This window comes from Cricetulus griseus, chromosome 6 (genome assembly GCF_003668045.3).
Source record: "Cricetulus griseus strain 17A/GY chromosome 6, alternate assembly CriGri-PICRH-1.0, whole genome shotgun sequence".
NCBI classification, from domain to species: Eukaryota; Metazoa; Chordata; class Mammalia; order Rodentia; family Cricetidae; genus Cricetulus; species Cricetulus griseus.
Genome location: NC_048599.1, coordinates 51,453,628 through 51,468,104, shown reverse-complemented (window position 1 = coordinate 51,468,104; position 14,477 = coordinate 51,453,628). Strand labels below are relative to the sequence as shown.

Sequence of the window (14,477 nt, the reverse complement as noted above, 5' to 3'; positions counted from 1 at the left end):
TCTTTATTAGATCATTTTTTCATTTCATCCATGCACAGTTTAATAGTATTACCTTTTTACTCAATATGAAATATAATCACCTATAAAACAAAATAGTCATGGTCCCAAAAGATCACAGAGAATAATAACCAGTCTAAGGCTGGCAGGGTGGATCATCGGGTAAAGGTACTTGCCGAGTCTGATGACCTGAGGTTAATGCCCAGAACCCATAAGTTCGAAACAGAGTACTGACCTCCACACGTCTGCTGTGTGTACACACACACAATAAATAAATATATGCAATTTTTAAAAACTTTTAAAAATCAATATAAATATTTTTGGATCTTTAAGACTAATATATAGTATTTATATTAATAGTATATTTATTAGTAATACTAATTAGTAATACTAATAATATATTAAGACTAATATATAATATTAGTATACTAATTTATAGTATAAATCTTAAGTGTTACTTTGTATCATGACAGTAATGCCTAAATGAGCCAAGATGCAAAAGGACATGTAGTTTTAAAATTGTCTACTTTAAAATTGTTGGGCGTTCTCCCCCACCCCAGCTTGTTAAGACGTGACTGGCAATGGAAGTAGTATATATGGAAAGTGTTCAATATGATGATATACATTTGCATTGTGAAATGGTTGCATTTGAGTTAATTAACAGATATATGGGCTTTTACATATAAAGATCTAAAGGGGTAATTTTTGGCTGTTTCAATCAGTACCAATGGCTGAATTAGTCACTGTGAACAAGTGGACTCATCTGTAACTTTGGTGACGTTATGTGAATCCATATTCTATTTAAATTTTTAAAAATGTTTAAGTGTGTGGATAATTTTTCCGAGTGTATGTCTGTGTACTGTGTGAATGCCTGGTGCCCACAGATGCCAGAAGAGGGTATTGAATCTTCTGGAACTAGAGTTACATTTGGTTTTAAGCTACCATGTGGGTGCTGAGAATTAAATCTGGGTCCTCTGGAAAAGCAGCCAGTGCTCTTAACCACTAAGCTACCTCTCTAGCCCTGAGTTCACATGCTTAATTTGATCCTATTTTTTTTTGTTTATTTATTTTGCCTATATATTATCTTTAGGTTTGGGGGCTGAGCAGCTACCTTCTAATCAGTTGTTTAAAAAAAATCTCAGCTACTAAAAAGTTTCTGGGGCAGGTGAGGTTAGCTCAGTGGCTAAGGCACTTGTTACCCTGCCTGATGATTTAAGTTCCATCCTCATTACCCTTATGGTAGATTTGTGCCCACACACACAAAATATATAAGTAAATATAGTTAAAGAAAAACTTCTGGGCCATTCAGATGTCTTAGCAGGTAAAGGTAACCTAACAGCCTAAGTTCAGTCTCCAGGCCCCACTAGGTAGAAGGACAGAACTGACTCCTGCAAATTGTCCTCTGGCCTCCACACATGGCCTGTGGCACCTAAATAAAAATATGGTATATAAATAAATAAGTAAATGTAATAAAAAATACAAAGAAGAGTTTCTGAGTTTTTTCCAGGCTAATCTTTATATCATTTTCATAAAAATCAAACATGTAGTTAGTGCTCATATTAATAAAACATTTTGGATTAGAAACAAATTTATATATTGGTATGTATTTGAATGTTTCGCTTTCAGTGGATTTTAAAATGAATTTGTGCCTATGAATTAGTATTTTATGATCAAGGTTGGATCTTGTTATATGGCTAAGATCTTAAATCTTGGCCATCAGAGTTAAAGGCAAGGTGTCCTTGAACAGTAAGTAGAGGAATGGGTCCACAGCCCTTCTCTTCTTTTGTTAAATTACTCAAGAAATTAAATGATCTGAGATGTTTAACCAGATCTAGAGTTCTGGTGCTCTAAGTTATTTTGCCAGAGGGAAGGGGGAAGTTGGCTCTAAGGAAAGTAAATTTTAAAAATCTAGGTTTCTGGGAGGCAGAGGCGGGTGGATCTCTGTGAGTTCAAGGCCAACCTGGTCTACAAAGTGAGTCCCAGGACAGCCAGTACTGTTACACAGATAAACTCTGTCTCAAAAAATAAATAAATAAATCTAGGTTTCCTTCTGGCCTATAAAATTAACATGAAAGCTGTTTGTTAAAAGGCCATAGCATAATGTGTTTTGAAAAAAATGCATCAAGGTTCCACCTAGGCAGCAATTATTTAAATTGGCTTGCTTTCTTAATCTCCTAGGACAAGTAGCTTGAAGCTGGAAGGTGTGAAGAAATTATGGGGCAAAGAGGGCTATCTCCCCAAAAAGGAGAGTGGAACTGGCGATAAAACAGAAATGCCACATGTTCCTGCAGAGCGTGCAACAATGGAGAATGTTGACCTTGCCACAACCAGAAAGGACCAAGCTCCAGGCCTTACCCAGTCTGCAGAGGAGAAAGAAAAGCAGTTGTTGGCATCCTCATTATTTGTTGGGCTTGGACCAGAAAATACAATCAATTTGGTAAGTTTTATATTCCTGAAAGCATCTCTGATCTCTGCTGGTAGCAAGGACTGGATTTCATCTATACATGGTGGGAAATGCCTCCTATAGCTCTCATAACTATCATCTTTTAGATCTAGGGCTACCAATGACATAGTTTTTATAACACTGGAGTGACAGCATCCAGTCCTCTTGAATAAGTTATTCTCTGAAGTCTAGTCTGCTAACACAGGGCCGGGGTCCACATAATTAACAGGAATGACTTGGGTGGGTGAGAAAATTCTATGAGGACAGGGGGCTTGACTGCAGGTTGTCAGTAATAGTGGTCTGTCTGTGGGCTCTGCTTGCATAGACCTTATCAGACTGCTCTTCACTTGGATCAGTGGTAACAAGTTTGGTAACCATAACTAGTTATGGAATGTTTTCCTGCTGTATTTCCTGGTCAGCCTCTGACATTTGGTTTTTGAGGTCAAACCAATTTTTCTGCTCTGCTTACTAACATGGACCCTGGGATCACAGTTTTTATAGATTATTAAAACACACTTAGGTCCTCTTTGTAGTCAGGGTAACTTTGGATTCTATAATACAGCTCTGGAAACAAAAACATAGCTAGGTTGTCTGATTTTGTAATGTAGTAAAGGATACCAAACAACATAATTTTTAAAACTATTCAACTGAGTTTTGACATTATTTTATTTCCTTTTCTAAGTTTGTGGTTTTTAAATGTGGGTTTTTTTGTTTTGTTTGTTTTGGTTTTGGTTTTTCAAGACAGATTTTTCTCTGTGTGACTACCCTGGCTGTCCTCTGCAGACCAGGTTACCTCAAACTCACAGAGATCTGCTTGCCTTTGCCTTCCAAGAGCTGGGGTTAAAGGTGTGTGCCATCATGCCTGGCAGTTCATGTTTTTTGAGTCAGAAGTAAAGTTTAGCTGATAGCTTTAAGAATTTTAGGATTTTACATTTTACCCATCTGAATTTTGTCAATCTTTGCTTTACAGATTCTTAGTGGTAATATATTGTTTATTTGAAATTATAGAAGATAATTAAAGCTCGTGACTAGTAAAATAGTTTCTTTTTATATTATTATATTTTATTTTAGTTGGGAAAAGCAGACGTCGTGTCTCACAAGTTCAAGAGGAAATCAAAATTCAAGGTAGCCCAAAGTGACAAGACCCCCAGTATTCATAACCCTGCCTCCTCCATCCTTAGCTCTGTCTCAGATGTGGCCCATGGGGAAGATGACTGTCTGAGTACTTTGGAGACAAGAGACACTGAACTCAATTCTGAGCTCTTGGGTTCTGAGTCTCTTGCAGAGCTGCCCTCAGTTGAAAAACTCTCAAGTGTCAGCTCGCCTGCACCTTCTTTGTTTGCTGGTAACAACATGGAAGTTTTTCACCCCCCTGCATCCTCTGCACCTTCAACTGCAGCTTCATTATTGGAAGAAACTCCTGAGTGTGGGCATTCGAGTGTCATGGAAATCTGTAGTAATGACTCAGTGTCAGTGTCTTCTTACAAAATCTGGAAGGATGATTGTTTATTGATGATCTGGTCCGTCACTAGTAAGACTGGTTCAGAGTTGACAGATGCTAAGTTAGAAATCTTTCCTGTGGAAAACCTCAAGGTAAGACAACAGATAACCTATCTCGTCTGCCTCAAGTAAATAATGTATATTTCGTGTTTCTGCCTCTGCCTCCATTACTTTATGAATTTGTTCCATATCCTCCTTTCTTCCTTAAAACAGGATAAAGAGCAAAGGAACCCAATAATACTGTATTTGAGAAGGCCATGGGTATTATATAAAGTGAGTTTCTGTAGAGCATAATGAAGAATGTAGGTGGTGCACACCTTTAAACCCAGAACTCAGGAACAGAGGCAGGAGAAGCTCTGTGAGTTCCAGGACACCCAGAGCTACAAAGTGAGACCTTGTCTCAAAACCCCAAAAGCTAACAAAGAATGCAGGCTTCTTACACTGCTTTGATTTGAGTCTTGCTTCTGTGCCTTACTTGCCATGTTACATGGTCAGGTTCCTTAGCTGCTTTTACCTGTTTCTTTGTGTTGAAAGCAAGTGTATTAACATTGTGTTCCTGCAAAGATTTGACTAGGTGATATCTTTAGAATGCTTATAGCATTAAATGCATATCCTGTGTTCTTAGTATTTCCAGGTTTTATTCTATGATCTCTCTTCAAATGTTTTCTAAGTGCTGCATTTACTCTTGTATTCATATTCACTGAAATTAACATTTCAGATTATTTAACAGAACCAAATAGAGCATTAAGAAAAAAGAATATTAAGGGGGTAAACATAGAGTCTCCTTCTTTCTCTCTCTGATTTCTTTGGGTTTTTTGTTGTTGTTTTGGTTTGGCTTTTTTTTTTTTGGAGGCTGTCCTGGAACTAGCTCTTGTAGACCAGACTGGTCTTGAACTCACAAAGATCTACCTTCCTCTGCCTCCAGAGTGCTAGAATTAAAGGCGTGTGCCACCAACGCCCAGCTTGATTTCTTATTTTATACTCAATACTCTTCCATAGCTCCAAAAGGGAGCTATGATAACTTCTGAAACTTTGTTGTCTGCATTGTTGTAAGTGTTGTTGCACAGTTGTAACATTTGACAGGCATGTGTCAGAAAGCTAGCCATTCCTTTTTGTGAGCTACAGTATGTTGAATGAGTTATTGTATGGGCCATTGATCAGGCCAGCAATTCTTGAGTACAAACATGTAGCAGATTTACTTGCAAAATTTAAAAAATAAACAAACGAAAAATCTGCCTGAATTCAATTAGGAGAGTTGAGTAGGAATGGAGAGAGAGAATGGAAGGCAACTTTATGATTGTTATAAATCTTTTAGCTTAAGAATCTGGTGATAGCCCGGCAATAGTGGTATACTCCCAGCACTTAGGAGACAGACATACAGATCTCTGTGAGTTTGAGGCCATCCTGGTTGAGTTCTGGGACAGTAGTTCTTGGGCTACATCAAGAAATCCTGTCTCGGAAGAAGAGGAGGAGGAGGAGGAGGAGAAGGAGAAGGAGAAGGAGAATCTGGTGGTAGGAGCTATGGAAGAGTGCTTGCCTAACACACAGACACTGGGTTGAGTTCCCCAACACTGCATGAAAGAGTTCTGGTGCCAGATTAGAATTTAGTAACCTTAAAAATACAGACACTGGTTTTAGCTGTAATACTAAGCTGTTACATAATTTTGACTTATGCAGCATTATTTACCTGATTTAGTGAATTTTTTGTTGTTTGGTGTTTTGTTTTTGGTTTGTTTGTTTGCTTTGTTTTTGTTTTAAAGATTTTATTTATTATGTATACAACATTCTGCTTCCATGTATATCTGTACACCAGAAGAGGGCACTGGATCTCATAACTGATGGTTGTGAGCCACCATGTGGTTGCTGGGAATTGAACTCAGGACCTCTGGAAGAGCAGTCAGTGCTCTTAACCTCTGAGCCATCTCTCCAGCCCCTGTTTTTGTTTTTCAATATAGAGTTTCCTCTGTGTAGTCCTGGCTGCCCTGGAATTCAGTCTGTAGACCAGGCTGGCCTCAAACTCAGAGATCCTCCTGTCTCTGCCTCCCAGATGCTGGGGTTAAAGGAGTGCACCACCGACACCACCTGGCTGTTCATTGTTTTCATGATGTAGTGTGTCTGTTTCTCACATGTGCTTTAGTACTTTATCACTTACATGGAAGTTTGTTATCCATATAACACTATATTGATGCTTTCTTCAGTGTTTTTATTACTTTCATTTTCAGATCATTGAGCAGCCTGGATGCTTTCTACCTGGGATGGAAACAGAAAGCAGCAAATCCTTTCAGTATGGTGTGCAGATGGAAAGCCCGTCAGTAGAGGGGACTCTCTCTGGTTTTGTAAATTATCAGATGATGGATACACATTTTTTTCAGTTGGAATTTTCCATGAACTTATCCTTATTAGATTTTATTAGGTAAATATTTTTGGCATGCTTAAATTATTCATCCATTATGCCCCATCCCTTTTTTTCTAGCTAGAGATACTATCCTAGCTCTTAGGGAGTATAAGAATTAAATATTAGACAGTCTTGGGTTATAGAGATGACTCACTCAGTAGCTTCTGAAGCTTCCGGAGGACTAGAGGTTGGTTCCTGGCATGTATACGTGTGGCTTACAACTGTTTGTAACTCCAGCTCCAGAAGATCCAGTACCACTAGCGTCTGTGGAGTACTTGCATACACACGCACATATTCATGCACAAACACATACTACATACACATAAATAATATTTTTAAAACCTTGGGGGTGTTTGGTTTGGTTTGAACAGGTCACTGCCACCTGTTCGAGCATTACTAGGCTGCATCGTGAGTTCTAGGCCAGCCTGGGCTACAATTTAAGTCTCAACCCCCTTCCACCCTTATTTCGTATCTTGAAAAAGTACAATATGTATGTAACACAGTTTTGGAGACAGGGTTTCTTTGTGTAGCTCTGGCAGTCCTGGTCCTCACTTTGTAGACAAGGCTGGCCTTGAACTTACAGAGATCTGAAGGTGGAGTTTAAATGAGTCCACAAGACCCAAGATAAACGATAAACAGGGAAGAACTTACACAAACAATAGTAAATGACCGCCTCAGTCTCCCTGCTCCAGAAGATGCAGTCTCTGCCCTTCCGATACTCTGACCACTCCCAAGAGAGCAAGCCAGCCCCTCCTCTTCCTTATAAGGGGTCATGTCTGCACACCTGAGGCCACAACCTAAGATGTGGCCACTACCGCAACTTCACTGGCAATGCAAGATGCCGCTACAGAGATCCACCTGCCTCTGCCTCCTGAGTGCTGGGATTAAAGGCGTATGCCACCACTGCCCGGTTTAAAAACCTTGTATTCTTATAAACCAGACATGGTGGCTCATGCTTATAATCCCAGCAGTCCGAAGGCTGAGGCAGGAGGATTGCCACCTGTTCGAGCATTACTAGGCTGCATCGTGAGTTCTAGGCCAGCCTGGGCTACAATTTAAGTCTCAACCCCCTTCCACCCTTATTTTGTATCTTGAAAAAGTATAATATGTATGTAACACAGTTTTATTCATAATAATTCTGTATCTTTAAATGTAGGTTTTTTAAAACTATACAATGTGTACTTATCACAGAAATTCAAATGTTAAAATATAAATAGAATATATAAGTTGTCTATAATTCGCCCCCTAGATATTCCTGGCATTCATGTAACATAATAATTTCAGAGTGTGTGTGTGTGTGTGTGTGTGTGTGTGTGTGTGTGTGTGTGTGTTGACAGAGCCATAAGTTAGTTCTTGGACTAATTCATTTAAAGTTCTTTATATTGATTCTCTTATATATCACTTTGACAGAAATTTCATTATTCCCCAAATCCAGCGTACACATGATAGAGTAATTTATATTTGAGAATTTATTAAGTTATTTGGTAAAATCCTGTTGGAGGGATTAATATCTAAAAAGAGACAAAATTGAATGAGTTATTGGAAGGAAATGTTCCATTTAATATTTTCTGCTGTAGTAACATCAGGTTGGAAGATAACACTTAGCATTCTAATCATACCTGGTTTAAAAGCATAAATCTCTTGAGACCCAGATTTATAATGAATATATTTAATTTCCATGAGTTACATGGAATGTGTTTGTTCAGCATCATTGTATTCTTAACAACATAAACTAATTTTTAAAATTATTTTCAGACCATTAAAGATCTCAACTGAAGACTTTGGCAAACTCTGGTTGTCCTTTGCAAATGATGTGAAGCAAACTATAAAAATGTCAGAGCCTCGGGTTGCTTTGACTTCTGTCCTGACAGAGCTGCAGCAGAAACTGAGACTTCATTTGGTTGACGTCGTAGGTGTGTAGAATTTTGAAAAGGCAGCCCCATGTGAATGTGGATTTTTTTTTTTCCTGGTGTCATGCTTCTTAGAACTGTCATTCTTATCTTGTATATCTTTAAGATAAGTGTGTTTTCCTGACTATATTACAGATAATTAGCTATCGTTTAGCTTTTGCTTTCTTTTTAACACTTTAAACATTTCTCTATTTGTGTGGAGTAGGCCTCAAATACAACCAGAAAGTAATTCATGACTCTCAAAATAGTCATGTCTCTGTCAAGAAGACACATCTAGCCTGGCAGGTCAATATTGTCATATGCAGTGTCCACACTGTAATGCCATGGTTGCCTTTTCTTTCCCAGCATCCTGAGCTAATTTGCTAATCACCAGGGAGGAAGCTTCCAGATCAGTTTCACCTTTATCAGTATGAGACATCCAAAGGGTGTGGTGTCTCCAGTAATAATCTTACTGCCTAGTTATAATGCGTTATCAAAAGCAATGTTATCAACCTCCATTGCTTTGGAAGCCTTTGGAGCCTCCTGGTTAACAGTTGCTGTACTAATAATATTCTACACCTGGCAGTTAGGTTTAGAACCTTATGGCATCTAAGAACAGAGTTCTCTATCTTTACAGGGTACCTCTGTTCCAGATTTTTAAGAAAAATATCATGCTGGGTGTGGTGGTGCACTCCTTTAACACCAGCATGGGGGAGGCAGGCAGGTGGATATCTGAGTTCCAGACCAGCCTGGGCTAGCTCTAGTTTCAGTATAATCAGGGTGGTCACATAGAGAAACACTGTCTCAAAAAAAAAAAAAAAAAAAAAAAAAAAAAAGCCAGGCAGTGGTGGTGTACGCCTTTAATCTCAGCACTCAGGAGGCAAAAAGGCAGGCAAATTGCTGTGAGTTCTGGGTTCTCAATTCTATTGTATCATATGTGTCTGTTTTTATGGCAGTACCATGCTGTTGGTGAGAGTATTGAAGTCGCTGTGTTGGGTTTAATCTGTGGTTATGGATTTAGTAGTAGTTATTTTATCAAATGGAATGCACCTGTGTTTGGTGAAATATATGTTTAGATTTGTGATGTCATCTTGATGGGCTGTTCCTTTAATGGTTATAACATGACCCTATCATTTCTGATTAATTGTTATGCCACTAGTATATGTTATACTATGTATACTATAGTGTACTGCTATTTGACATTATTATTGTCTATCATTATTATTATAGTATACTACTAGCCTGTTAACAAGTACTTGGGGCACTTGCATTTTTTGTCTGATATGTACAATGCTGCTGTGAACATGAATGTTGAAAAAACCTGTTGATACTCTTGCTCTCAGTTCTGATCATATACTCAGAGTGGAATTGCTGGTTTTTTTTTAATAAATCACTAGATCATTTATATAGTAAATATATCTTTTCACATTAGTAAGCAAAGGTTCCTATCTGTCCACATCTTCAGCAATATATATATATTCTTCCAAACAAGTATGAAATGCTATCTCATAAGTTTGATTGGCATTGCTCTGGTGATTGATGACAAACATCTTTTCATGTGCTTATGGTCCATTTGTAGATATTCTTAGAGGAATGTCTGTTGAAGTCTGTTTTATTAAATAATTTTCCGTTTTTGTTCTGTTGTAGGGAATGAAGGGCTGTTGGCATGTAAGCTGCTCCCATCCACCCCCTGCGTTCTGCACTGCCGAGTGCAAGCTGATGCGGTAGCCCTGTGGTTCCGATCCTCCTGCTCTGTTCTTTCAGACTGTTTATCATGTCATTGTCAAAAGGTGATGGAGACATCCTAGCAAAGCTCTGTTAAATTTTACTTTTTCATATAAATGGTTTACATTTATAAACTTACCAAAGTAAAAAGAACTCATGGTACTCAAGATGGAAATGGGGATTATTGGAAGTTTTGGTTTCTGTGTTTTCTTCTTGATTTCTGTTAAGAATGATCCCCAAGAAACTGTGTCACTAATTTTTTTTACTCAGGATTGTACAGTGTGTTTGGGTCCCCCCAAATGACCTAAGCTAATGTTATAAAATGCTAATGATTTATATAGCACTCAGTGTGGAGGAACTGAAAATATTTATTTTGTTATAAATGTTTTATAGTAGGTTTATTCTAGCATTAACCGATTTCTAATAAAGCCAAAACTCAGTTCTCTGCATTGATGCCAGGGACACATGAGATTGGCTTGGAATGTGGTGTTTGTTGTGGGAAAATTTGTGCTCTCAATTATTGCTAAGGTCAGTGTTAAACTCAGATGGCCTAGCACAATCTGACGGTTCTAGGAGATCCATAAGCATGCTGGGTATTGGGCAGATCCAATCTGCATTGTTTACTTTTTAACTTGTTATACTTAATTTTAAGTAGTTTGGCCATAAAGTACATCTGTTTGCTATTAGATCCTTTTGGCAATTAAATTTTGTGATCATACTATAAATGGCCAATTGATTTTTCCTGGCTTTTAAAGCTACTTGTATTCGGTGGATGTAACTGCAGTAGTAACCATGTAAATATATCATTTTCATGTTATATTTGTGTGTATAAGGCCTCTGTTAGTAAAAGAAGATGTTGTGCCTAGTATATATGATGGGCCAAAATCTTAAGATTGTTTATTAACTGAAATAGTATTTTATATAAAAAAAAACTTATGGTGCTGTGGAAAATATTTATTTTACCCTTTCTGGTACTTCACCATTGAAACTATTCAGGTAATACAACTTTAAGTCATTATGTTAATTATTCTAGGACTGGTAGGACTGGTTAGCACCCTGGTCAAGCACTCTGGGTTATCTCAATACTTGCCAATAAAGATGCAAAGAGGGTTCTACTGAGCTAGTAGATCTCAGTCATCTGTAACTAGAGCAAAACAAATGTAGTGTTTTTCATTTTTCAGTTATTTCATTTTAAAATGTAACATTTTGTTAATTTCTCTTTTAAAAATATGCAGTTAGCTGGGTGGTGGTGGCACACACTTTTAATCCCAGCCCTCTGGAGGCAGAGACAATAGGAGCTCTGTGAGTTCAAGTCCAGCCTGGTCTACAGAGCAAGTTCCAGAACAGCCAGAGCTACACAGAGAAAACCTGTCGAAACCCCCCTCCCCCCAAATCCTACCAAACTTAAATAAATGAATAACTAAGTAAATAAAAACATGTGGTTAGACCTTGCTAAAAGAGTGATGGGTGACTAGAATTTCCTTTTTATTGGGTAGAAAACCAGATAAATAATCGGACTCAGCACTTTCATTTTAAAGGAATTCTGAAGTAGCCAGCTTCATTAACTTCCTTTTTATTGTTGCCTCTCAGCAGCCTTCCCTGCGCCTTACTTAGCCTCACTCTCACTTTGGCAGAGCAGGGCAGCGTTTGGTATAGGAGATTCTCCTTCTTGCTTATTCTTCCAGGTGTTTATGTGGTCACCGAGGTTGGGTTGGTTATGGGGCAGTGTCCCCCATGTTGGCTATAGGGACAACTGTCCCAAGAGAGCATAGGTTTCTTTGTTTTGTTTTGGTTTTTTTTTTTTTTTTTTTTTTTTTTTGCTGCTTTGTTACAAGGTATTTATGAGAACAGCAGTAATTGTCATGAGACATGCTTGACCTATGAAACTGTCCGATAGTGCATGTGTAAATGGTAGGTTTGGAGTTCAGGGATAATTTTAGATCTGCCAAAAGCAATATAGAGTCACTTTTGTTCTTTCTGAACTCACTAAATAAAATGTAAGGTAACAGGGTTTCTACTGAAATGTTTAATATGATGTTTACAGCATTTATGATTTTGAAAACTAATAATTATAATAGAAAAGAATATATATTTAAAAACTTGAAACCAGTATATATTCTATCTAAACTCATTGGATTATGTTCTGAATCTGACATCATCAACCTTTTTGCCTTGTAGGGGATATGATCATAAAGTAGGGAGAATTTTAGATCTAGTCTCTTTACTTTATAATCACAGTTCAGCCAATGAGGGTAACACTTGGGAGAAAAAGGGCTGCTTGCTTTGCACTAGGCATCTTTACTGAGGATGGAATGGTAGCAGGTATGAGGTTGGGGACAAATAAAGGAAAACAGAAAGAGCATTGAGAGCAGCTAAAGGAAATGTCCGGGCTCCTCAAGACTCACCCTAGAAGGTCAGTAGAAGAGCTACTTGGGGGTGAAGCCCTGTGTTAGTCCTGCTAGAGAAACCATAGGAGAAGCTGAGCAGTTAATGAGAGCTAATGTGTCAAGCTTGCCAAACACAGCATATGCTCTGCAGGTGAGCATTAATAACATTCTTCTAAAATCTTCCAAACTGATTGTGTAAAAATGCAGTATTTTACTTTCATTTTACTGTTGGTTCTTTTATCTTATTTTCTATGGATAAACATGGTCTTTGTCGCATGGTAAGCCACTAAAAGTGCACTGAATCTATTCATGCGTCTAGGCTGTTTTCCTTGTCAAAATCTTAGGACAGGACAATGCAAATGAATAGCAACTTAATATGCATTTTTTTACTTTGTTTTGGCATTGAACTCTGTAATTTAAAAAACTTCAATTGAATGTATAATAAAAAATGTATCTATGCCTTTTGGGTCTATATCTTCTTTATAATTTAAGTAGATGAAAATTATTATATATATGTATATATATATATATTCCTAAATACATAAAACCTGCATAATGTTACTTGTATTTATGTTCTTGCATGTGTGTTGTATATACATATTTGTGTGGCTGTGTGTGTATAATCATGTAAGTGCTCGTGTTTCAGAGGCCAGAGGTCAAGATCAGGTTTCTTCCTCGATATCTTATTATTTAACTTTTTTAAGAATATGACTTAGCCAGGTGGTGGTGGAGTGTAGGTGGACTTTTCTATCCTGCCAGCCAGTTCCCAAATAACCACACAGAGACTTATTGCTATAAATGCTCGGCCGATAGCTTAGGCTTGTTACTAACTAGCTCTTACATAGTAAATTAGCCCATATTTCTTAATCTATTTGGCAGTACCTTTCTTCAGCCCCATCTTGCTTCTCCCCACAACCCCCTGGTGACTTCTTCATCCCCACATTCTCTCTTTTTTCCCCTGTCTGCAAGTCCTGCCTAACCTATTCCTGCCTAGCTATTGATCATTAGCTCTTTATTAAACCAGTGAGCAGTGAGAGTAACATATCTTCACAGTGCACAAAAAGACTCTGTAACTGTATCGCATGCCTTTTAATCCCAGCACTTGGGAGGCAGAGGGAAGTGGATCTATGAGTTTGAGACCAGCCTGATCTACAGAGCAAGGTCCAGGACAGTTAGGGCTACACAGAGAAACCCTGTCTCAAAACAACAACAACAAAGAATATGACTTATTCATACATATGTGCTTGGTTCCAACAGAGATCAGATGAGCCAGGCATTGCTTCCCCTGAAACTGGAGTTAAAGAACAGATGGTTATGAGCTGCCATGTGAGTGCTGGGAATCCAACCCAGGTCCTGCGCAAGAGCAACAAGAGCTCTTAACAGCTGAGCCATCTCTCCAGACCCTCCATCTTGTTTTTTGGGGCGTGGTCTCTCACTGAACCTGGAGCTCACTGACTTAGGCTTCCTAGCACATGGGATTCTACTCATCTTTCCTTCCTGGGGCCTAGCCTTCATTATGAGACAGGGTTTTATGCAGCACAGACTAGCCTTGATTCCCTTTGTCTCCCAAGTGCTGGGATCAGTCTATACCACAATGTCTAGCTAATTATTATTTTTAATTAATTTCTTAATGTTTATTTTTATGTTCAATGGTGGTTTTGCTTGCTTATATGTGTGTGTAAGGGTGTTGGGTCCTCTGGAACTGGAGTTAAAAAGGCAGGCGTGAGCTGCCATGTGGATGCTGGGAATTGAACGGGGGTCTTCTGGAAGAGCAGCCAGTGCTCTAACTGCTAAGCCATCTCTCCAGCCCAGTTATTATTTTTAAGGTCACTGCCTGATGTGTGGGTGAAAGATTGCAGGGAAATGGGGCGCGGGGGGGGGGAGTAAGGTAAGAAGTGGTTAGACTTTAAGTTACACTTAATTGTTTGTGCTCGGTACCCTATCCGTAGTGAAGACATTTTGTTTATCCCTTTTCAGGAAAACAAAACAAAAAACACCACTTGGAAATAAAGGCTTGATTTCTCTTTGCAACCAACATAACACTATTCGATTCATCGCGGGATAAAGGGGAAATGTTGATAGTCTTGGAACAGACTACAGTCCATGATACCAAAGCGTCCTTTGCATGCCCTCTCCCTACT

General features: G+C 38.4%; 1 protein-coding gene across 1 annotated transcript in view; it reads left to right on the top strand.

The window, feature by feature from the left end:
• Positions 1–11,236, top strand: part of Ap4e1 (adaptor related protein complex 4 subunit epsilon 1) — a 60,479-nt gene extending 49,243 nt beyond the window's left edge. Inside the window, exons 17-21 of the mRNA XM_027421915.2 lie at positions 2,176–2,434; positions 3,512–4,033; positions 6,163–6,353; positions 8,091–8,248; positions 9,872–11,236. Coding sequence (XP_027277716.1) covers positions 2,176–2,434; positions 3,512–4,033; positions 6,163–6,353; positions 8,091–8,248; positions 9,872–10,032 — 1,291 coding nt within the window. The 3' untranslated portion in view covers positions 10,033–11,236. The remainder of the gene's footprint in view (positions 1–2,175; positions 2,435–3,511; positions 4,034–6,162; positions 6,354–8,090; positions 8,249–9,871) is intronic.
• Positions 11,237–14,477: the final 3,241 nt, after the last annotated feature.